Source organism: Seriola dumerili, unplaced genomic scaffold (genome assembly GCF_002260705.1).
Source record: "Seriola dumerili isolate Sdu_G_001 unplaced genomic scaffold, Sdu_1.0 BDQW01000331.1, whole genome shotgun sequence".
NCBI lineage: Eukaryota > Metazoa > Chordata > Actinopteri > Carangiformes > Carangidae > Seriola > Seriola dumerili.
The window spans coordinates 5,590,434-5,615,715 of record NW_019174586.1 but is presented as its reverse complement, the minus strand read 5'-3'; the positions used below and the strand labels follow the sequence as shown (position 1 = coordinate 5,615,715).

The window sequence follows — 25,282 nt, the reverse complement described above, 5'->3', positions numbered from 1 at the left end:
TTTGCAGTTTTATTCTGTTGTTTGTTCAGGACTCCTCTGTGCCATTTCCTTTGGCAATCTATATACAGTGTGTCTCTGTGTTTGTGTGTTAGAGAGGGAGAATGAGAGAGAAAAACACAAGCTCCCCAGCTGATTCTACCTGTGTGTGTGCGTGTGTGTGTGCACATTAAATAGCCTCAGGTCTATGCTCCGTAGTGACTATAGATTCAACAACCGTTGGCTCAATGTGTGAGCCATGGTAGCGTGCTGATTTTAAAGAACATAAAGAAAGTGTAATGGCAGAATTTCTTCTGCAGAAGCCATCAGTTTCATAACTTTTCTAGACTCAATATGCCATAATTTAACATATTTGAAAATGAGTTTCTATTTCAAACTAATTCACTCTGATTCAATTACAAATACCACAGAAAATAATCAATTTGTTTGTTGATCCCATGTACTACCCAACTCTGAAACACAGAACTAATGTAAAACCAAAAGCCAGTATGACCGTCTAATTCATACTCTAAGTCGGGGAAAAGCTTGTGTCGTTTTTTTCAAATGGCAGTGTACAATTCTGCGTGGGTTAAAAGTGGAGGAAGTCAGGGGTTGAAGGAGTAACCTGCCACTTACAGGTGCTAGATGTGGCTATAAAAGTCACTGATAGTGATCATCAGGAAGTGATGGTGGGCAGCAGCGGCAGCAGCAGCAACAGTGCTGGAGAGTCTGCACCACCTGAACATCATGGATCTGAGTCACAGGTAATAAGGGTGTGTGGGGAGGTGGGAGCAGCCAACAAGTACAAATACCAACACAAATAAGCGTCTGATTTGACGCTGCTGTGGCTCACTTATGTTAGGGCACAACAATGACTCATCAACAACTTTCTGTGCACTCAATGACAGAAATATGCATATTCATTATTTTTGTCAAATTTCTGAAGTTGCACGTACGCCTGGTTCTGCTTTATAGATGGTGGAATTGAGAATGCGTCCAATCCAACAGATCCCTATAAATTGATGAAGAAATGCATCTCTTTGCATATTGATACTTGTGCCCTCACAATTCAGGATAAAATGAAACTATCATCAACACATGGAGGTGATGACGCAGAACGTAATTAAAAAAGAATGACGCACTGACATCTTACAGAGACTGCAAAATCCAAAAATCCAAAAAGGAACTCTTTTACTCCAAGATTACATATATTTCATGTCGAAGGCATCATGTCAAGTATGGGTGAAGTGCTCACATTCTCACCCCACATTCCTCTCTTATAAATACCAGTTTAAGTGTGGGAAAAGGTGCTTGTCATCTCCCACCTAGAATACAGTTCTGCAACTCCCTACTGGAGCCCCTACATTTACTACTGGACCTCTGCAGATAGTCCAGAGATAAAGTGGCAATACATTTTTTTCTGGCACTACTACATTGTTGCAGTTTGCATCCAGTTCAAGACTCTGGTGCTGGCCGACTTGTCACTGTAGGGATCTGTTCCTTCCTACCTCCAAGCTACAGTTAAACTCCACACTCCAGCTCAACCACTGTGCTCCTCTGCCTCTGGATGATTGCCTGCCCATCACTCACAGGATCCTGTGGTCACTCATCTCGGTCAAGGCTCTTCTCTCTTTTGGGCCCACAGGGATTGCATGAACTCCCAGCTTAGGTCAGAACAGTAGAGTCAGCGCCCTTCTGCTGCTGCAGGCTGCAGCCCCCTACACACCATGCTACTAGTTAATATCTTATTTCCCTTAAAAATTGTGAAACAAAATGGAGCTCTTGCACCTGTCACTGTAAGTAGTTTTAGACAAAAGTATCCCCTAAACATGTGTCATGAATTTTTGATTATCAATGGCAAGTTGAAATGAGGACTCCTTAACTTCTCCTTACAGTGAAAGATTTAAAATGGTTTTATACTGTATATTAAACCATTACATTTGAAAGTGACTAATAATACTAATATAGAGAAAGGAGAATGAAAGTGAGTTTTCTGACACAATACATTGTAAAGTAGTCGATCTTGACTGATGCTGGCGTTATGATAATGGTCTACTAATGACATCACAATGCCAGAATCCATTTTAGCAGCCGTTAAAGCAGTAAGCAGTGATTTAAAACATCCCAAGGCATCTATTGAAAGTATGGGATGAGAAAAGTGGAAGTGGCTAACCACATTCCAGTGGATCATGGAGGCCATGGTGTGTGGGAAGGGGACGGGAGTGTGAAGAGAAGGTGGTGATGACTTCTGTATGGCGGGCAGAGTTCCTTTAAGGTTACCAGCATGTATGTGATGTCTTGTGAAATCTCCGTTTGGTTTAACTGTGTGCTTTTTTGCACATTGTAGGTGGATTCTTCAAGGTCAGACAGTGGCTAATGGTCAAGCTAGCATCTGCTCAGCGAGGACAAGGCGGCTGTACAAAAGCGACTATATCTATTGAGGGAAGTAGCACAACAGGGAGTCAGACCTTGACTGGAGTGTGCAGTATGTGACAGGAAATGTGAAGGGAAAGAGATGTGTTATGCAGAAGACAAAAATGGGCTGGTAACTGTGAGGATAGAGTTCTTGCTGGGATTGTGTTTCCAACATCTACATCTAATAGTACTTTGATTTACAGCACGGAAAGTGGTTCAGACTGAGGAGTGCTGAACACAAAACTATTTTCCCCTTGCTTTATTATCTGAATGGTGAAGCATTTTTGCAGCCAATGTTTATTTGCCCCAAACACCCAGTGTACTGTGTACGGCTTGCACAGACATTAGCTGCAGCTAGCTAGCGACAGCTACATGTGTGTGTGGTGTGCGTGTGCGGAAGCGCTTTGATATTTTCTTCCTGTATCTGTGTATTCAAAGGTCTCAGGACAAGTAAAATTCTTTTGCTCAAGTTGAAACATTTTTAACTCACAAATGCACCACCCAAGATGAAAACACACCACTTTTCCATTTACTTGCATCTTTGCCTTGACTTTATATATGTAATTGTGCTACCTCTAAATTCATGTCAAATGTAAACCTACTCTGTCTCCCAGAAATTAATTTGCAACAGTAAATAGGTTTTAAAGGAAACGTAAATGCAAGCGGTTACATTTTCTATTAACATATGATATGTGGTTAAAATGGTCATAAACAATGTATTTCTTTTGCCAAAATATCTGATCTTTCAGTACAATACCCATTTGGCATTATTAAAATTTTTATGGTTACGTTTAGGTACTCACAGCACTTGGTTAAGGAAAAGATTGTGGTCTGGTTTAATACAGAAAAAGTTCACCATAACTTCAGACACTACATGATTATTTACACCGAACTGAAACCACGATGCTTTTGTTGCCTAAACCTAACCACAGATGGGACTCTGAATGCAAAATCTGGTCTCTGGTGTGACAGTGGTGTGCTTTGTTCACCTGCCATCCCTCCTGACCACCTGCTGGCAACTCTGCTGGTATTTATGTAGCACTTTATTCATTCATTCAGTCAAAAAAACACCTGTTGCCTCTGAATATAATCCAGCCACCGATTACGTTGCACCCATCATGTAATTGGGAAAATAGTTTAGTAGCATATGAACAGTAGATGGGGTTGGTGTCAGCACATCTTTATAATTCCCTGCAAAAGACCAGCAACACACTGGGCCATGTGCAAGAACATTTTTGTGTTCTTATACTAAACTTTCACACTTTTCTGTGTGATATTGAGTATCCACACCTTCTTTAACAGCAAATTCAATGATTTTTCAAGGACTTTCCAGGCCCAATTCCCTCAAATTCAAGGACCCAAAGCGGCATAGTTTGAGACACACATCAAGGCTAATTACTGATGCAACACTAAGAATTGTTATAATGAGAAATAGCAAGCTTAACAGAAGCTCACAGACAACAATTAAAACGAGAGAGAGGCTTGAATATGTGAACATGTCTCAGCTGGGCTGTGTCACAGTGACATAGACTGTGGTCTTGTTCACACATGCAGACAGCGGGACGTAGCATATTTACTAATGTTATAAAATATTTATGTAAATTAACAAAATAAATTCAAGAACTTTCAATGAACCTTGTCTATTTTCACAAACTTTCAATGCCTTGATTTTCTTTCTCAAATTCACAAACTTTCAAGGATATCAAGGACCTGGGTTCCAAGTTGGATTCAGCAAACTTTCTTGGCTGCACAGACTCGCTGTAAATTGCTCTTTTCAACCAGATGAATGCCACCAGTTCATTAAAATTGGATCATTAGCATGAACAATGCTCCAAACATTTCAGACACAGAAGTTTCACCCAAGAGTAAAAAAGGAGAAGTTCACACTGCAAAGCCTCAAGCCCTCCTGTAAGAAATCAGCAGACGGAAATAGAACAGATGCAGCTGTAGTGAAAGGTTTGACAGATGCTAAAAAAAACCCAAAAAACTTCTTACTGAAGCAAAGCGGTCCATCACTCAGGCGTAAGGTGGTCAAGGGGATGTGACAGCCATGCAGATCAGAGAATATTACCCTACATAGCAGGAGACAGCCACTAATGCAAGTACTGATTTACAGTGTGATGACTTTAACACATTTTATTTCTATATCAGTGTCTTGTGCTTCCGTTAGCTTTATCTGCTGCATATCACTTTGTCCTGACTGTGAAGATGGTGATTAATTTCAAATTAATTAACTGCACCAAGAGCTAGTTAGTGACCTGTAAATGCATAGACTACCTGTCTTTATGTCACAACAAATTCTTTTCTTTTAGGTTTTTTTTTTTTTTTTTAATTTACTCAGTCTGGTGTTCCTGCTTCAGAATATCAGCTTATGTGTTATCATGAAACGCGAACATGGACTTTTTAAGGCCCCCTTTTAATTACCTTGGTTCCGCAGAGAGCGTGTGGCTGAGTCCATGTTCTAATTAAATCATTGTGAAGGTGTTCAAAGCATGATATGCCTCTCAGCTGCACCGGCTGCACCGAAAGAACTAAAGAAAGGCCAATTATCTTTATTGCACTTTCCCCTGAAAACCTCAGTAGATAAATGTTGATGTGACATTTAAGCATTTATTAGGATGAACATGAGAAACTGCTTCTTGAAGGACTGAAGCTCGACAGAGTTCACACCTGCACGACACCTGCCCACACCTGTAAATATGATCTCATCTACTCTACTTTAGCCGTGACTTTTACGTATTCACATTGTTTAATAAATCATCAAAATATACTGCTGGTAATAAAATGCTCTACATAAAATTCATACTTGGGGACGATGGTGCCACTTCAACAGCGTAAGCAGAATAAATAATTATTTTATTTCACAGAGAGGAAATATTGCTCTCACTTCTGGAGGGGAGGAATGTAAAACTTTCCGTCTCTTTGCTCCAATTTATGGCGCCATTCATCATTAAACAATTACATAGGCAAAGAATTCAATTTCCCTCCTCTCATTTCTTCTTTCATGACCGTGTTTCCCAGAAAGGGCAAAAACATAATTACAGAATGCAGCAACACGCTAACAAAGAAATATCGACTGTTGGCTTACAGGAGAACATTCAGTGTGAATTGTGAAGAGGTTTTTGTTGCTAATAATGTTTTCCCCTCTATTATCCACGGAGATGTTTTTCACTGCCGACTTGCAGTGTGGGAGAGGTTTATATTTAAAAAGAAGGGAATAAGTCTTTTTCAATCCCATAAATCTACCTTTGTTTTGTGAGCAAAGACAAAAGAAGCTGCCTTAACTCGCAGATCAACAATGATGCAATGTGCAGGAAGCAGTGTGTGTGTGCGCGCGTGTCTATGTGTGTGTGGATGCTCTTTAAAATGCGCCAAAGAATTTGAGCATTGTGTCGCCTTTCTCTAGAAGCATGCGTTTTTATTTCATGTTGGTGAATGCTTGAATGTGTGTGGAAAATGCATAGCAGCACATGCATGTCTTCCTCTTTTGCAGCCAGCCACGATTTTTGGACGTTGGGTTGGAACTGGAGTCGGCTCACAAGGGAGCTCATTTGGCAGCCCAGCCTGTCACCGGGGAGTGTATGAAAGCTAAACCTAATGAAAGCACACACAGCCAAAACCTGCCGGCTAACATCTGCCCCAGACTTTAGCTACAACCAGCTCCATTCTCTCGTCAAAGTAAAACCACACAGCTCACGTTTTCCAGGCTCTTTTTCTCACTTGAGTCGCAGGTCTATATGATCTTTTATGTGTTACATGGGATCCGCAGCCTTTGGGGCTTGGAAATCTATCAACAATGTAGTGTGTAATTCCAAAACTACAGGGATTTCAATGAGCAAATGTGGATTTTTTTTTTCTGTTCCTGGGAGTTGTTTTTGCAGATATGTGTATTTACGCAGAGTAGAGAGATAAACAGAAGCCCTCCTCACCCATAGCTGACAGTTATTTCAGCTTATTCATTCATTCACAGCCAATCTACCATGTTCGTGTGATTTTGTAGTGGATTGGTGGGTGTGTGTGTGTAGGGGGGCACTTTGTTCATTTTATATCCCTGATTCTTTTGGTGTGCTGAGGCTTCACCACTGTTCTCTAGTGTGTCTGCAGTCTTTCTGTTTTTAGCCACAGTAGCTGCATGGCTCCAAGGATGCAACGTGTTGTTTGGTCCAGCACTGAAACAACAAACAAACACTGGTTGAACTTGCATGGAAATTTTAGATATTCAAGGTCCCTGAGGTCCCAGAGGATGAATCCTAAATGTCTGGTAATGCCCTGACTAGCGCCACCAAGAGGTTGACATATTGTTTTTGTCATTTTGTTGAATAAGTAAATAAATCACAACATACACCAGTGTTTCCCAAACTGGGAGGAAGTGCATTCATCATGTTTGCTAAACCTCAAGGATACACACAGTCTGTTCTGGCGAATAACATTGAATGTAAATATAACTCTTGTTTGTTTACAAGAAAACTCCACAGGGGACCTGTAATCAATCATCGCTACTTGCTGAGCTGCATCAGACAGATCATGACGAATCTCATCTCATGATCACTTTAGTTACTACATGACAGAGATAACAATTACCTCATTATATACACAGCCTTTTGCTGTGTGATGTAGGCCCTTTGTTAATAATGTTTAATAAAAATAGAATCATTTTTTCTGACATTTGTGTTGCCTGGCAGAAAAAGTTTACGAACCACAACAGACTATGACTTGAAATACATACATCATTATTATGTTGCTTATTCTTGAATCAAAATGCTTCGAAGAAACTATCATGCCATCACTTTAGCAACAATGGCTGCTTTCTGTGAAAACTTTTTGACCTGTATGTAGCCGTACTTGGTTACTCATGGAGTTTACCAAAGTTCTGAAGCGTCCGACCTTTCACAAAACTGTATGTCATTTTCAATTTTAATGACTGAAGTGTCTAATGTATTTGATTGATTAATAATGGTTATGTCAGTCTTTGAAATCTTTCCTGTACAGTGCGAGCCAAGAACTGATCTATTTTAATAGAAACTGCATTAGGCATTTTAGGCCTGTAGACTCCCATCTGTTTTGGAAAATTATCCTCGCTAATTACTCTGAAAATATGAGTGGTCAGATCAGTCAATAACCGATAAGAGGGGGACAAACATCCACGCAGTGCTAACAGCTTTTCAGATGCAATCCAAATGCACCAATCCAATCAAAATCCAGTCAAATAGTATAAAGAGGTCTGCATAATACAAAAGGATTATTCTGCATATCTCCATGGAAACTCAAAATTCAACAGTTTTGTACATACCTGGGTTCTAAAATAATGTCAGTTTACTCAAGCTGTCAGATTTCTTTTGATTACCATAGAAACATGTTAGTTATATAAGCATTACTGACCATTAATTCTAGTCTTTGGTAGGTCCATGTTTTTGCTATAAACACGGATGCCAATTTAATAACTCTTTCCTATCATAAATGAAAGGCTTGCTACGATACAATGAAAGGCTGACATTTATATTGCTACCAGTGCCACGTGTTGGGAAGAGTGTGATTTAGGATATACAGCACATGAACGCTATGTACTATGAATGTCACTCTGGCAGACCTCATTAAACAAGAGGAGAGAAAGGAGGTTCTACTTTAGAGTCCTCATTTGTACAGTCATACAAAATCGTGCTCACAGGTTCAGCGAGGAAAACATTTTTCATGTAATTTGACTAAATGGTTGTGGGCATCACTGGCCTACAAAGTTAACCTTGTTTCTTTTGTATTTTTGGAGGAGCTGTAGCATTTGGTGCTCTGATTTCTGAAGCAGCCCAGGGGACTGCAGGCTGAGAAACCAAACATACTCTGTGGCTCCTAATGAGACGGCACAAATGAGGGACAGCACAAGTGATACATGCTTTGGAAAAAAAGAAAAAAAAAAGTGAAAAAGAAACCATTCATTTCCTACGTGTCATACAAATAGATTCAGTAGTTACTATGAGCAGAAAGCCATTATTGTATATTCTCTTTCCTTTAGCAAGTATTTCTTGATGTATAACACTGTATCTTTGGATCTTAACATGTTAATCAGCAGTTGAAGCAGAGCAGTTTTTATACTGTAATTTAAATACATTTCCGTTTTATAGGTGCACAATTAATTTTGAGGTACAATCCAAGGAACAGTGTTGCAGGTAATGAAGGTCTACATTAGCACTAGCCCAAGATTATGCATATTATTATTACTTTTATTATTATTTTATTTATTTTTTAAGAAAAGATACTTTCTTTAAAATGTGTTTTCTCTTAGTGGTAGTTTCTAATATAAATTCTTCATAAACCTCAGAGAATTACAGTATTTAAAACCTCCAAAAAAAATGTTGCATATATGAAAATGTGTCTCAATAAGTAGGTTAACCTAAACATGGACTGTTGAAAAAAACCACTCATCTTTTTTTTTTTTTATCGAAAACTTACTGCAACTTATTAAAAGCTCTCACTATAAAGAGCTGTTCTTTACAGATCCTGAGGTGACTGAGGTGAGCTCCAGTTATTGGATTGTACCACCTAAATTTTGACCACACTTTCTCTTTTGGCAACTGTCAAAATGATGTTAATCAAAAAGATTTTTGGTTGTTGGTCCAGAAGGAAACATTCTGGAGGTAGTTGGCTTCACAAGACACACAGGAACAGCTCTCAATCCAACAGCAGCTTAACAAAGTCAACACTCAATGCAGCTACACATGAGCACTTAATACACCTGGTCATCTAGGTCAGCTGATAAGCTCTGGCCAGCCAGCCAAAAAGAAAGAAGCAAAATAATTATGTGAAAGCTGGTATGGGTGGTGGTTCAACAGCATTTGTGTGAAGTCAATACTGATTTAATTGTCAAAACATAGATGAAAACAGCTTCTGTGATAAAACATTCCCACTTGGGAATTATACAAAAGCTAGTTCCGACCAAGTAATTTGATTGGAAAAGAGGCACTCCATGAATGCTGATATAGAGTACTACAGCACTGGGACATGTATCACTCTGCTTTACAGGTGTTGTACTAACCGTTATTTAGCATTACATCAACAGTCGTTATCTATCTTAGATTGTAACAAACTTTGCAAAGATGAATGTATTTCCAGAAGTAGCATTGGAATTAAATGATGTCTGCTTGTCAGAAGAGGATGAAGGGAAGGAAAAAAGCCTGGATACTTCAGCGCACACCTGAGGTAATGTGTAGACAGAGTAGCAAGATAGTGTGCAGGTCAGGAAAATGTTTATGTGTTGCCTAGCAACAGTCCAGTGCCACTCCAGTTGAAAAACTATTTGTGTTGGTGTTGCCACATAAATGATGAAATATACAAACAAATCATAATTTGTTGTTGCTTATTACTTTTAACTAATATGTCTTTGCTACAAGGCTGCAGGCCTCCACCGTGCTGATATTCAGTGTAACATCACTCCCTCTCATGTGATATTGCTTAGATATGCAATTTTAATGGGGCTGTAACATATGACACCTAAGCCACTATATTTACGGTAACTGAAGTGAAATATAAGAAGGGAAGTCCTCCTCACAAGAAGACTGTGAGGGTGAAGAGAAATATTTCACTATAAAATAACCAATAATGTTTGACACATTGGTACAAATACATCTTCATTTATTTCACATACATATTTTTTTACTTTTACTTTTGAAGTTTTCACAATCTAAGTGATTCAACAACAAAATGAGGAACTACCACAACAAAGTCCAAATTTCCTACTGGGCAAAATGATGCAAATGTCACTGTAGTAAAATTGACACATGTAGTTTGCCAACCAGCAAAGGTACAGTTAAAGGAATAAGAAGAGACGAAAATAGGACAAAAAGGTGGTTCATGTAGGTACTTTGACCAATACTGGGTCATCTTTATGATGATCAAGTGTTATGTTGGATCCTGAACAGTATTTGAGGACTGATTTTGTAAAATGCTCAACATTTTATTTTGATTTTTTTCTTTTATTTTCATTGATAAATAATATATATTTATTAATATCTAGGAATCAATTGGGGGAACAGGGACAGATAATCACCCATAGAAGCCCTTCCTGAATCCATGGAAACTTTAAAAGTCTGAAGAATGTTCTTGCTGAATGTGGGGTTATATCAATTTTGGCTAATGCATCCCATGAATATTGCTATGAATAGTTCTTTTGAATGAATATGTACATACATGTACATAATGAAGCATTAGGTACACATATGCAAAGTATTGAACATAGGAAATTATGGTCTGTTTCATTGATTCGTTCTGTGAATAAGCATGGCGCAAGACTAAACAAAGTAGGTTAATAGCTTAGATACAAATTTGTACTGTACATGGTTCAGCAGAGTCTGTGGATCCAACCCAAAACTGAAGGGTTCTTTTTGGGCATATAAATTTCAAAAAGCTGATAAATGACACCTGTTCCCTTTAGGTCCCCTTGACGGCAACAGTTTTCACTCCTCATCCATGTTGAAGAAGTTGCCCTCTGGCCATTATGTAAGGATGTCCTACTCGCATTTCGTTATTTGAAACAGTATCCAAGCATTTTGTAAAGATCCAGTGATTTAAGGTACTGCTCTTCTTGTTAGGATGCCCCAAATCTTCTCACTACCACTCCCTGCATTGGGAAGTTCAGTAGTCCTATTTGCAAAAAAATACATTGTACTTTAGGCATTTCCACAATCCATAATCTATAAAAGAAGTCACATCATTTTCATGTTAAAACGACGAGGACCAGCTTGTCCCTCTGCCGAGTCAACGTTAGTGCCATTGGACTTTGACCGAGGCACATATTCAACATCTATGTTGTTTTTATGTTTTCCTTTGCCTCTGCTCCAAACAAAAAGGAGCAGGAAACAAAACAAGACCACTCCCAGGAACGTAAAACAACCCATAGCTGTTGACACCAGAATAGTCTTTAGGTCCAGACCAAGGGTCACACCAGTCGTCCCATTGGTAGTGGTATTGCTAGGATCTGTGTAGTACTGGGTCCTGTTAGCATACAGCGATCCCAGACTTTTCACCGCCAATGAAGTCATCAGGGTGTCATTCCCAGCGGTGTTTGATGCAAGGCAAAGGTACACTCCGCTGTCTTGTACCTCTGCTGACTTGATCTCCAGTGTGCCATTGTTGTGGACGGTCACTCTACCATGGCTCCTATTTGTCAGAACTCGTCTGCGTGGGGACAACCAGGACACAGTGGGCCTTGGTGTCCCCTCAGCACTGCAACGCAACATTGCCTGCTGGCCTTCATCCACAGTGATTGTTTGTGTTTTATTCTCACGAATTTTTGGCTTGGTGCATGTCACGTAATAAGACAAAAGAGTCTCCTTAAACTCCTTAAAAGGCCTGCCGCGAATACCCTCAGGTGTGCTGCACTCTGGTTGCGAATCTCCAAAGAAGATGGAGTGCCTTTTTTGTAGGATCCACATGAGACGACAGTCGCACACTAAAGGGTTGTTGTCAATCAGAAGAACCTCGAGAGACTCAGGGGACTGAAAAACACCTTTCTCCAGTGTATCCAGTCGGTTGTGAGAGACATTAAGGACTTTAAGCCCCCGTAGGCCCTGGAAGGCATACGGTTCAATGGTGGTTAACTGGGCACCAACCAGATGGAGCTCTCGCAGACGGACCAGTTCCATGAGCATTCCCCCTTCAATGTGCCTGATGCGGTTGTAGGACAGGTTGAGGTGTGTCAGGTAGGGCAGATGCTTCAGGGCTTGGTAAGGGAAGGAGGACAAGTTGGTATTGGTTATGAACAGCAGTGTAAGGTTGAGGCTGTGCAGGGTATTGGCTGGCACATGGTCTAGCAAAGGCCAATTATCAATTTCTAAATGCCGCAGCCGGAACAGCTTTTTGAATGAGTAAGGATGCAAAGTGCTGATGCTGAGGTATCGTAGATGGAGGCTGACAAGGTTATGCAGGTGGGAAAGGGCCTCAGTGGGCACAATTGTAAGGTTGCATCTTTCTAAGGTTAGTATCTCCAGGCTTAAAAGTCCACTGAATGCACGGTGAGAAATGTAAACCAGATCGTTGTCTCCTACTTCCAAGAACTTTAGATTGTGCAAGTCCTGAAACATATAATCCAGGAGGATGACAATCTTGTTGTCACTTATATCCAGTCGGGTAAGATTTGTTAAACCTCCAAAGACACCCAGAGGAATGAGCTTGATACGATTGCTCTTGAGACTGAGCGAGTGCATGTTAAACAGGGCATTGAAAGCTCCGGGCTCAACATAACTGATGATATTTCCACTAAGATCAAGTTCCTCAAGACCAGGAAAGGCAACAAAGTCATCAGGTTTGATCATTGTCAGCTTGTTCTTACTCAGGTCCAGGATCCTGGTCTCTGTGGGGATGCCGTCCGGTATATTGAGCATACGCTTGCGATGACAGACAACTGCCTTGCTCTGCGCCGAACACTCGCAGCGCGAGGGACATCCCAGGGTAGAACCCACAAAGACAGCCACGAGGGCCAGTCCCAGGAATGGCTGCCAGCATGAGACGACCGTGTGCAGCATGACTTTGCTCATACAGTCCACCATTCTGTCACGGTTCTGCAAGAGAAAGAGAGAACAAAGAGAAACAAAGGTTAGTTAAACACTCAAGATGGACCCTGTTGTAGCTGTGTTCAAGTAGAATTAGTTAATAACATGGCAGGACTCAATCTGCTGTGGAGAAAAATGGCCTCGTGTGCTCCTCTGACAACAGATTCGATAGACCTCGCTGCACACAAATATCTCATTTTTGCCATCCTCTTTCCATCTTGTTACATATTCGAATACAGGCAAGCTGAGCTGCTGGGCTCCAAATTTTGGATGGGTATCTCCTAGTGTTTGAATTAAATAACTTCCTCCTCTCTTACGTTTTCAGTCACCAGTTGAATTTGTCTGCTGTCTTTGTTTTCCCTTCATCTGTGGGATACTGATCAAGACACAGCAGTGCTGGTTAAAATGCTTCCGTGGTCACTGTTGGCACATTTTCACCAAAATTCAACTGTTAAATGAATACAAAATGTAAGTTTTGCAGTCCAGTGTACAATGTTACTTTTTGTTGTCCACAGGAAGAGCTCTGGTAGTGCTTACTGCAAGACCTCTTTGGTCTCAGACTCAGACTTTTGGACCTCACTGTGGACAAATAGGATGAGAATATATTGAATATAGAGAATATATATATGGAAGAATGTATCTGGCATTTTTATACATTAAAACACAACCTGGGCTATTTTATATCGATTTATGAATGCTGGTTTTTCATCCATAGGTCTACTCATATATATTATATAAGCACATGGAGACGAGCAGATACTTGAACTGAATGCACTGCTTGCCACAAACAGACTGGGTGACAGGTTGCAAAGGCTGTAAACCATTCCTGCCTCATTTGGTGTGTCATGGGCTGTGCTAAATTTAAACGGTGAGAGGAATAATCAGAATCTCTCTCCAGGCTCTTAATATGCTAAGAGATTATGGAGCAAAGATAATGTGATGGCATACCCATCTGAGGGGAAACATTATGTAAACGTAAGAAATCAATTCAAATGGCCAAAAAAGAATCTAAGAGCCAAGCACCAAGTGGTTTTTGGTCAACTCAGAGTATCAAAAATAAAAACAATTCAAACAGTGCAATACTTCGCACAATAGCACAATAAAATAATTCATCCTCATACATTTTACAATTCAAAATTCCAAACATCATTTTCATCCAAAGTGCCACCACATTGATCTTAATTGATCTTAATAAACCAAATGTAGCCGGAGGCAGTGGCTTAACAGAGTCACTGGATATTTACATTTATTCCTATTTCTGTGATGCAAAATTTAGATAGTAGGTGATGCTCAGATTTTCTCCAGTATTTATGAACGTCAGGTTAATGCCAAGATGAAATTTGCAAATATTTGTATATATTCATTCATCATATATGTGCACACATTACTGATTTTCATTGATTTTCCTGTTTTTGTTTCTTTAACTTCCCGTTTCACCAGTTTGCAGTAGCACTTAATTGCTATAGTTAGAGGGGCACCATATGGCTGACTCTCCATTGCTACTGACTTGTGAAACATTGCCAAATGTGCATAGGCTTGTTTAAGTGTTCAACAGCTTTCTAATACATTTGGAATGTTAAGCTAAATCTTTACTCTCTGCTTTAAAAGCGGTACCCTTCCGCGTTACGCTTCACATTTGTGCTAACATTGTAATTGCCTGAGCCTGACCTCATGAAACACCTGTGCTATTGCATCCATTGTACTTGGCTATTTGCCTTGCATGTTGTGAAGCACTATGGGAAAAAATAGGCACATTATTGGATTTTGTTCCTTTGTTTTTTCAAGAGTGTTCTGCTTCATACTCAGCAGAGCTTTTTAGCTGACAAAGAATGCTTAATCTAATAAGGTACTGTTCTGATATTTTTGTATTTTATTTAGGCAGTGTAGTATAGCTGTTTGCATAAACCCAAATTAATTAAATTCAGCAGTCAGGTATTGAAATAAATATTGCCTCTGATATGGATACAGAAACAATTCAATTGGCAACATTATAATATAATACCCAATCCCAGTACCCTCTACAACAGTTAATAAATTAAGTTGATAAATTACTTTGTTTAATGTAGGGTTGAACAAAACATTCCTAAATACACATGGCTAATGTGATCCAGTCTGATACAGCATGCACACACACATCTCTGTGCAGGGGATTTTTCTTGAGTCCTTGTGTTTCTGCAGATTCTTCCCACATAATAACTGCCTTATGCACACACACGCTGTCCACATGAATTGCAGCACCATATGATTCAATGGTTTACTAAGAGGGTGTCTAATCAGGATAATGATTAGATGTCTTTGTAACAGTGTGTAATCAGAGTAAGAGTGAGCCTGTGATGTGACCCCCTCACCTGGGCACTGCTGAATGAGAGAACCATAATGCAAGAGTATCATTAGTAGCACCTACTGAAGTGTGTCCTGTGCAGTAGCAAATGCTGCACAGAATTAGTCAGATGTCCTGGGGTGACATCCGCAAATAAAATCCCAGCTATCTGTTTGTGTAGGGTGGATTTCTATGTGGATATGCATTTCTCCCTGCTGGATGTGTTTCTTATTTTTCTCATTTCCTTATAATTTCCCTGATAATTTAACTGTGAACAACACCTTACCAATGTGCCCCATCTTTTATGCAGATTTGTACCGACTGTGTTTTGCTCAAGCAGTTCAAGGAAATATGCTCAAGACAAAATACAGGATGGTAAATTCTGTGACCTATGATATTCAATAGTTACATTAAAAAACACACATTTGAATTTAACCTTGTTTTTTCAGCCTTGAAAGAAAATTCTATTTCAACAATGTTAGAAAACTGTTTCAGCAGTGTATTTTCTATATTTCTGATAACATTTCTTATTAATATGGACAACTGGTACTATGTTAGCAATATGACATTGAGGTAACACTACTGCATGATAGCACAAAAAATAGATTCAGACAAAGTCTGATATAGTGGCAGCCTTTTTATCAATTGATTTTCAGAGTCAAAGGGCACTGGCTTCTCTCTAGAATCACCATTTTTTGAGATTATGTGATTACACCCACACATCTCCACAAACAGATCCTGGTACAGTGGTGGAAGGTAACTAAGTACTTTTACTAAAGTAATGTACTCAAGTACAATTTTGAGGTGCCTCCATTTCTATTTCCATTTTCTATGACTTTATACTTCTACTCCACTATTGTACTTTTTGAAAACACTGTCCAATATATTTTACTCCACCAAATGTATTTGACAGTCGTAGTTACTCATGTTTCCTATCCCATTCCCCATCACTTTATGACAGTAAAATTCTGCTTACACATTGATGTCTCAACAACAATATAATAATGTATCATATAAGAATATATCGGCCACATTTTTCTGCAAAACAAATACTTATACTTTTGATACTTTAAGTACATTTTGCTGATAATTGTTATTTTCCTTTGATTAAATAGGACCTTTTATATAGGACTTGTAACAAAGTATTTTCAGATTGTTGCATTGGTACTAGTCTAGAAAAACAAAAAATAAACTAGAATTACCGCCTCGTGCTCGATACATGCAGTGCAGCCACAACAAATTAAATAAAAATAGTCTCTGGATTACAATGACTATAAGGACTGAATCTGAGGATATACTTGGGTAAATTTCATTTTATCTTATTCGTTTTTTACAATTTTTCCCAACAGTTCCATTTCATCTGGAAATTCTTCTAGAAATTTCCATTGACATTCAGCAACAGTCCTGTGACGGCAGAAATCCTGCAATGCACAGTGAGATAAGACGGCACAGTGAAGGTGTTTCTATTATGTGGCCTCTGACCCACATTAGTGCAGGGTCGGATCCTGAGAGGGGGATGATAACAGCTAATGGTATCTGACTCAGCATAAATCAGTGAACAGCCATTTCGCTGGGAGTGCTGAGGTCGCCTGCACAATGCCATCATTGTGAGCATATGTACACAAGTGGCCCTGTACGTGAAGCTCAAACTCACTCGCTCACTTTTCCTGAAATTATGATTTTCTCTTCCACTATGACAAATACAGTACATGGGAATATATTTGTCTCCGCCTGTTTTTTTATACCCATACAGTTTTATATTCCCATCACAAGCTCATTTCCATATGAATCACTGAAAACATGTGGGGCTCTCCCATCCCATGATGCCGCTCTTTACTTTTCAACACAGCCCGGGGCAGACTGGTAAGAGGATGAGTAGGGATGTGGTCGGTCTTCACCAGAGTGGCAAAACACTGTCGTGCTGTTAGTCATGATTCCATGAACATGTCTTCCTGAGCACTCTGAAAGGCCTTGCGTGTGTAAGAAATAGCTTATACTTCTCCATCTTCAACTTCACTCTCATACATAATTACACTGAATACAAGCAAATTTGCTATGTCTCCTGTCAGGCTGATATAGTGCGGTGTAGCTTTGACCGCTGTGCTCTTGGCTTGGTGTCTAGGTGACTCAAAGCTACAAGAAGTTTTATCAGACAGAAATCTAGAGGTGAGAGTAGAGGTACTGTATACAGGAGATTGCAATCGCTCCCCAGGCAGTCGAGTGATATCTTCCCTTGGTCATTGCCGAATTTCTGTCGGTATCTTTCTCTCACTGTGATACTTTTTTTTTTTTTTACCTACTCTCTGTGTACCTTATCCATATATACAATTTTATCATTATCTATCACTATTTTTTGTGCTGCTGTTTTGTGTCACACTGTTGTTGAGACTCTTGCTCACTATCTAGCTGCTTTTCTGGTTTATTTTCACACTGACAACACAGACCAAGGGAGTTCTCAAGTCCACATAATGATGGTGATACTGCGTAACCAACAAATGGATTTGCAACTTTAAAAGTAAGTAAAAGTTTCACTAAAATTGTGGCCATAGAATAAGTACAGAAACAATACAGTAAATATCATGGCTATTAAAAAGTAATTATTTGTAGCAGTCATGTGGTGACAACGAAAATACCACTAAGTGTGTAAGATCCAATATTTTGTGGTAAATTTTGGGGGTTTTCGTACATTTACAGTCATTTTGTGTCATAATATTGTGACACATATGCTAAAAAAGTCTTACAGTCAGGACATTTAATTTAGTATGAGGTGATTTTAGAATGAAAGCCTGACATTTACATGTATTTATTCATTAATTCTCTTTTATGTCAAGTTTTAGTTTATGGTCTGCTTTTTTTTTTTTTTCTTTACTGCATTCTAAGAGCATTTGCACATTAACTTGCTCAAAATAAAGACAATTCAAATGAATATATGTGTGGTGATTTTAGGAATAGCACATGCAGACTACAGCTGTGGTCATAAGCATACGCTTTCCTGTAAGCTCCTCTGGGCTACAGCCACAAACTCCACAGAAACATGGTAGTTGATTTTCTTTTAATTGGAGCAAATCAAGCAATCGCAGGTCAGTTCGCTCATCAGTGTCTCTCCCTCTGCCGGGCAGCATGGACACTCACTACCCATGTTTGATACAAAATTATTTACCAAGTAATTAGCCCCACAGCTCCAATATGAGGTGTGTATAATTATGTAAAACGCTAACTTAAGTCACTCAATGGTAGAACTCACTGTATAGGAAGATTGCCTGTTAGATGGCAACATGATCTTGGCAATGGAGGTTAAAGTCCGACTTCGCATCTGATGCAAACATACTGAGAGTATAAAATACCACAGTTAAGTTGTACATAATGTAATTTTTGCTCCTTAAATACTTTTAAAAAATATTTTGGATTTATTTGAATGCAGGCTATAAGAGCATGCAACCTATTCATCCATGAAAGGATTATCTAAGCCGTCAGTTCAAGTGAAAACATGAAAATCAAAGTTGGCATAATACGTTCTTTTCCGCACTAGCAATGACACTGTATGTCACTGGTGGACTTTGTAAACACCACATCCTGTTTACACTTAGTCTCTTAAGCCATAATCCTGGAAAACTATTGGTTGTAAACATTTTGCTTTGGCTTTCATCTGAGGGGTAAGTTTGCACACCCTGAACGCTCACAAGACACTTCTTATTTTGCCCAAGTAGTTTGAGGATTTAGATAACAACTTGGCCTCTGTGCAATCAACCAATAAAAAGCCACTTGTGAAATTGGCCTGCCTCTATCTCCTCTGGAAAGGTTTTCAGACAGTGTCTGATGTGGCCCCCAGGCACTGATCATTGAACATAATGTGATTCCTCTTCACACAGAAAAGCCTCCCTGCCTTTATGTTGGATGGTGGGAGACAGTTGCTTTCTTCACCCGGCAATTATCAACACCCCTTAAAAAGCATAATCAAAGCGTCAAATTTTGATATTTTGACTTGGGAGACGGCTCCGGAGGAAGAGCCTCTTTGAAAGGCTGGAAAAGGAGGAAAATTAACTCTGAGCTGGAGCAAAGACGCAGAAGGAATGGGGCTGTGTGAGGAATAAAGCAATAATAAAAGCAACATTATGCGTAATCATGCAGGGAGAGAAAGTGTTAGATACTGGGCGCAGCACTTATAGAGCAAGCTCTTTTGTACATTAGCATCTGACATGGCTGCCCTCACGTCAGTGGGTCCCTGCATACGCACTATATTCATCAAATCCATTTAAGATATACAAGATAAAACCCTGTGACCGCTTTGACATGTGCATATAGTCTACTGCATGGCTAGCCTAAGCATTGTTATTTCCACTGGGTAATTAAAGTTGCTGCGGTCAAGAGATAGTTAATTTTTGCTTTCTGAAAACAGCAGAGGATATGCAAAAGCACAGTGTTTGATGTCTTAATTTCCCAGATAACTACAACCCCCCCCCCCCCCCCAAAAAAAAAAAAAAAACAGTACAACCTCACAAGGGTCACTTTAAGGGAAAGTTATTAAATCGTCATTTTATTTTAATGAGGCTTATATCTTATAATGATGCTACCCTGAAGGAAAGATGTTATTAACTTGCAGGTTAGTTCATAGTCAGAGCGTGCAATTAACCCACCTTTTCAAAAGAGCATTGACGAGTAATCAGATGGGATCATAATGAGAGAGAAGAGACTGCAATGCTCTTTGCCTTATCTATTATTGAGAGGATCTTTGTAAAGGCCAGCGAGGCTTTCAGGTGAGCCTGCCAACATGCAAAATGACACTGTACTCCTTTAATAAACCACTGTCTGTCTGACTTCTCATGCAACAGAATGCCTCCTTAGGATGTGACCTGGATACGATTAAACAACTTGGCCTCCATTAATTTTTCCAAATACAAATAATTAAGAGGAGAAGACAGTAGTTTGTCTAAAGGCAGAATAAGAGAAACAAAAGAACAGCAGGAGCAACCTTGACGATTCTTAATGCACAGATGGCAGTAAAAAAAATCTAAAAACCCTTGTTGGTAACTGTTCTATTTTCACAATCGCTTTTATAAACTGGATTGAATGTGGCAAACTGTATAATTCATTAACACACACACTGCAAGAGCAACATTATCACAGTCACATGATCAAGGGTTTTGGGACCTAAAGCATTTAACAGTGAGGATCAACAGCCTTTGGGCAATAACAGGCTTCCATGCACAAATTGCCCTTCTGCTTGGCTTGCAGAGCGAAGTCAAAGCCCAATTAATCCGTGTTAATTAGAGATAAACTTTCTAGATTGAGTCAGTTGCTCTTTTCTGTGTCTGATAACCCTTGGTTTGGGAAAAAGTCAAAACGACCGCATCAAACATCCGGATCTCAATTCATCCCGTGGGAAAAGCCTCTCAGAGAAGAGAGTTAATCCTATGTTTAATAGCTATTAACAATTCTCAACTTTGGAGACAGGAAGGAAGCTTGTAAAAAGGTAACAAAACTTAATGATTAAATGTATGAGGATAACAATACAATAGCAACAATATGAGAGGACTTAATACAGGGGGAGAGAGCATTATCATTTCATTACATTTACAAAGTGACAAAGAAAAAAAAAATCAACCAATTTGTCAGTTCATTAGAGACCAATGTGTTATGTATTAACATCTTTATTGCAGCTTATTTTTCTGACACCCACTTTCCACCCCCATTAAACTCATTCATTATAAACATTAATACACCTACATATTGATATTGAGGTGATGTTATTGTGCTTTATAGTACCACTTAAGCAGGTCAGAATGGTCTCCAGAGAAGTCTGTGTTCTTTCACTGGGACAAGGACATTCAGGACATTAACAGGAGCAAATAGTCTAAAAAGGTGCAAATTGCCCAAAGGATAGACAGTACTGCAAATGTGTTTTCTAAAAGATGAGGAACATTGTCGTGCTTCTTAAGTTGATGAGAAAAAAAACAAAAAACGTCTACAGCAAACGAATCTACAGCAAGATATGGTCAGACTGCAGAAAGGCTGCCACACAACTCTTATGTATTTACATTTAGCTGATCCTATGAATAGATATTTGATTTGTTAACGATTTGGATGGAAACACATTTGAGCCTGACCAATAAATCAATCAGACTTATATTAGCTCATTGCACACAAACAGTATCTCAGTCAACCTGTTCATTCAGTCAGTCAAACAAGCTTTTGAAGAAATAGTGAAATAAAAAATACATTTTCCAAATTCTAATCCTAAATTTCTAGTTTGTGTCAATCATTCAATTATCTCAAATACATGTCAAAAATCCTTTCTTGAGTGTTTTTATATTCAGTCAAATGTGATTTCGGGTGACTAGCTAAGCCTGGCAATCATGTAGAACTGAACTACAATATTATCTTGAGATTGGTAGTGGCTAGCAGAGTGATATATTGTAGTAGGGTGTGGGTGTTTTGATCACAGTTGGCAAAAAAATTGTATTCTATTTTCAAACTAGTTGAGGTCTAACTTATTAATTTTTCTCTCATCCTCCTCCTGATCTCACAGCGAAAGTGAGGAAGGTGTCGGTGGAAGCCAATGGCCCTCTAAAACTCCATAGTGCTCCGTATATACTAATCCACGCCCAAATTCACTTGGCACATCATACATCACAATAAGTGCGCTCTTAGAAATGTTTCACAGTGAATTATTAACCAAATTTAAAGGGTCTTTCTCACAAAATCTTATTCATTTAATATTATTATGTGAAAAAGGGAATATAGGCCAAGGCTATTGTTGCTGTTAGATGTTTTAACTCTAGCTCAAAGATCCAGCGATGGTCGGGCTCTAAAAAGCGTTAAAAAATTCTACTGTCAGTGGTGGGGCTTGGATGCTTCTACATAGCAACCTCTATGACATGCAGCTGATTAACATCTCTGTTGTTTTCTATACCCAGAACAAATTAATATTCCACTTCACTAAGAACAGCAAAACCCCCACGCTCATTACTCACTGTAACCAGCATTATCTTTAGATGATGAAAACAGATCTTTCATCATCTGCACCCTGATCACCACTTAGACCAGCAATGCTAATGTATACAACATACAGTATGTTCTATGTATATGTAACTCCATTACAAACAGTAAATATAACAAGAAGCTCACTAAGCTCCACTGGCTCCATTGACTGAAATATCAATATCTGCATTAGAGACCAGAATCCCTGTCATACAAGCATTAAGCAGGCATTTACATGAATGAGTACATTATTGAGTAAGTCAATGAATAACAAACCACTCAAAGCTGGTTTAGCCATAGATCTAGAAAAAAAACAAACCAAACAAAAAAAACAACCCCAGAATTTGAAAACGCACGCAACATGAACTATACAGCCGCAGCTGTGAGTCTTCAGATACAGAAGGATAAACTATTAACAACATTCAAAATAGCAACTCATCACCTGCTTTCATGGTAAATCTACCTACACAAGCATCCACCGCAACAAATTTAGATATTACAAGAAAATGAAATTATGCCTGTTACCTGTGCAGGAGAGGTACAGTAAGTTCTCTCCATCTCTGAAACGCTTCACTAATATTGACACGTTTCCGTCTGAAAGGGACGTGCACACACATCTGCCTTTGTAGAACAGCCAGTAGGAACACACTCTCTCTCTGAAAAGACCTGCGATTGGCCAAAGTCTCCTGTCACTTGCTAGATTTTCTAAAGCCTGAAAAAAGAGCCAGAAGAGGTGCACACATCTGGTTTGCTCTCAGACCCTAAGGTGATTAGGGATTTTTTTTCCCCACTGACGCCAAAAAACTCGCTGCCTACCCCAGCTTTAACTACAGTATCGATACACAATGTTACAATGTACAACTAACACAAAGCATGATTCAGGTTTGACATTTTTCATTTCACATTTCAAGCAATGCTACTGTGATAAGTCAGTGATGCCTAAAGGGATTTTCTTTTTTTCCACCTGGTGCCCCCACAGAGAGATTAGCCCACCACAGCTACCCTGAAGCTGTGAGGAATGCTGTGTCTTGCTCATGGGTACAGCGTGCAGTGTGTGCACACGCTTGCCAAACAAAGACTTGGGCCTGGGAGCAGCGGGTGTTACAGAACTGCTCCCTAAATCATGCCTGACTGCTGCCACTAACAGGTATAGAAGAGGATAAGAGTCAGACAAAAAATGAAGAAAGAAGCTCCTTCAGTCCTTTCCTTAATCTTCTCTTTCTCTTAATGACCTTAATAAATTTGGATAACAGGCAAGACTGTCTTAATTTTTGTCACTGATAGTTTATATTTTCACTGACCTAGACTGTGTATCTGTTCAGCCTCCCGTCTAAAGATCATTTTTAAAAGGGTGAGCAGAACCTTGGGTGAATTTCTGACTTATCTGGAACTGAAAAGCCTTGTGAGATAAATTGTGTGGGCTGATTAAAATGCATCTGCAGCAGCACCGTTAACACGTTGTGTGGGCTCCTGAGAGCCCTTGTGGATTCGCTTTGTGCCCCCCCCCCCAACAACTCCTCGTCTGGACAGCCTACATCAGGTCTGAGTCAGGGGGTGTTTCATCTGTAACGTGACGCAACCACAGAGACAGTTTAAGGTGGTTGGCAAACCCCTTTACCCCTCTACCCACACACCTCACTCTGGCCTATATTTACATCTAAACGCTTTCATAAAACTAAATATACCATACAGCATGTACAGCCTGAAACAAAAGACAGAAAATGCTTCATGGTTAAAAAAACAAAGCAACTATATCAACAATCAGCCATAATAAAGGAGGACATGTACTGCTGACTCCATAAATGCCTGTAGCGAAAATTCAGCAAACAACAAACAGTATTACTGCAGCATAATGAAAGCATCACGCTTCCCATTGCCAAAAGTGCATAAGCTTAGACCAAGTACTGTGCTGAGAGAATACTTTTCACTATTCCAATGAGACACTGCAAACATCTCATTGCCATACTAATAAAACTCCATATTGACTCCATATTCATTTAAAACAAGCTTCAAGAATTTCTTATCGCAACCAGTGTTGTCATTTGTGCATAAAGCATCATTCTGCATGCACCGTCTTAAGCACACTCAAGAGATCACGAGAAAGTATTTTATGACCAAAAACAGACATACAAAATGATGTTCGCTGAAAGGAACACATGTAGCTCTGACATACCCTTGCATCTCCGTGATGTCCCAACAATGTTTCTGTATACTTGGCAGGAAATCTCGTATAAATATGTGCGAGACATCTCTCCATTCCGTCCTCCAAGCCAAAATTGACTCAAAATGTCCTATTTTAAGTCTAATTCTCCCACGTTATTATTTTCTGTGCGTGTGATGTTCCATCCTGTGTGTCTCTCTCTTTGTCTTTTGCTCCCTCCCTCCTCTTTGGTTTTTTCTCTCCCCTCACTCAATCAAGAGATCTGGCCTCTGACCTTGCAGCTCAATGCCATTACACTCCTTTCAATTGTGCAACTTGTAATGCTCCAAAAAGGCAGTGTAGCCTTATGCACCCCTTAATACCAGCCCTTGATATCTGCTTGTATATTTTTCTCTCTCATATAGTCTGAGTCACCTGCTGGTGTGAGGTGTTTGGTGAGAAGACAAAAAACTGTTGACGGTTATAAGATACATATATGTTTATGTAGCTTGAGAATGGTATTTCAAACTCTCTGGGGAAAAGTAATGGCGTATTGATTGACTCCAATGGATCTATTTTATGTTCACACTCCATATCCAAATCAAATTCTTAAACAAACAAAAGAACATTATCAGCAAAGGTCCAGATGATTATGCAGTGTTGATGCTTTAACCATCAAATGGATTTCAGCACAGTCTCTTCATGTATGTTTTGCACTTTGTTGACTGATAGTCGGTTTTTCCATTTTGAAATTCTATTGCTGCTGTTTTGGTTTATTGTATATTGTGCCCATCCTGCAAGAGGGATACTTTCTTTGTTGCTCTTCTTTTAATGTTTTTTTTTTTTGTCTTCCAAATTGAGGCTCCAAGAATAACAGGTGTTGTGCTGAATGTTTTATTCATTGTTAAGCCTGTTGAG

General features: G+C 39.3%; 1 protein-coding gene across 1 annotated transcript in view; it reads right to left on the bottom strand.

Moving 5' to 3' along the window:
* Positions 1–10,015: 10,015 nt before the first annotated feature.
* The window catches only part of LOC111232470 (leucine-rich repeat and immunoglobulin-like domain-containing nogo receptor-interacting protein 2), a 133,591-nt gene continuing 118,324 nt past the window's right edge, over positions 10,016–25,282 (bottom strand). The window contains exon 3 of the mRNA XM_022760008.1: positions 10,016–12,935. Coding sequence (XP_022615729.1) covers positions 11,082–12,923 — 1,842 coding nt within the window. The 5' untranslated portion in view covers positions 12,924–12,935 and the 3' untranslated portion in view covers positions 10,016–11,081. The remainder of the gene's footprint in view (positions 12,936–25,282) is intronic.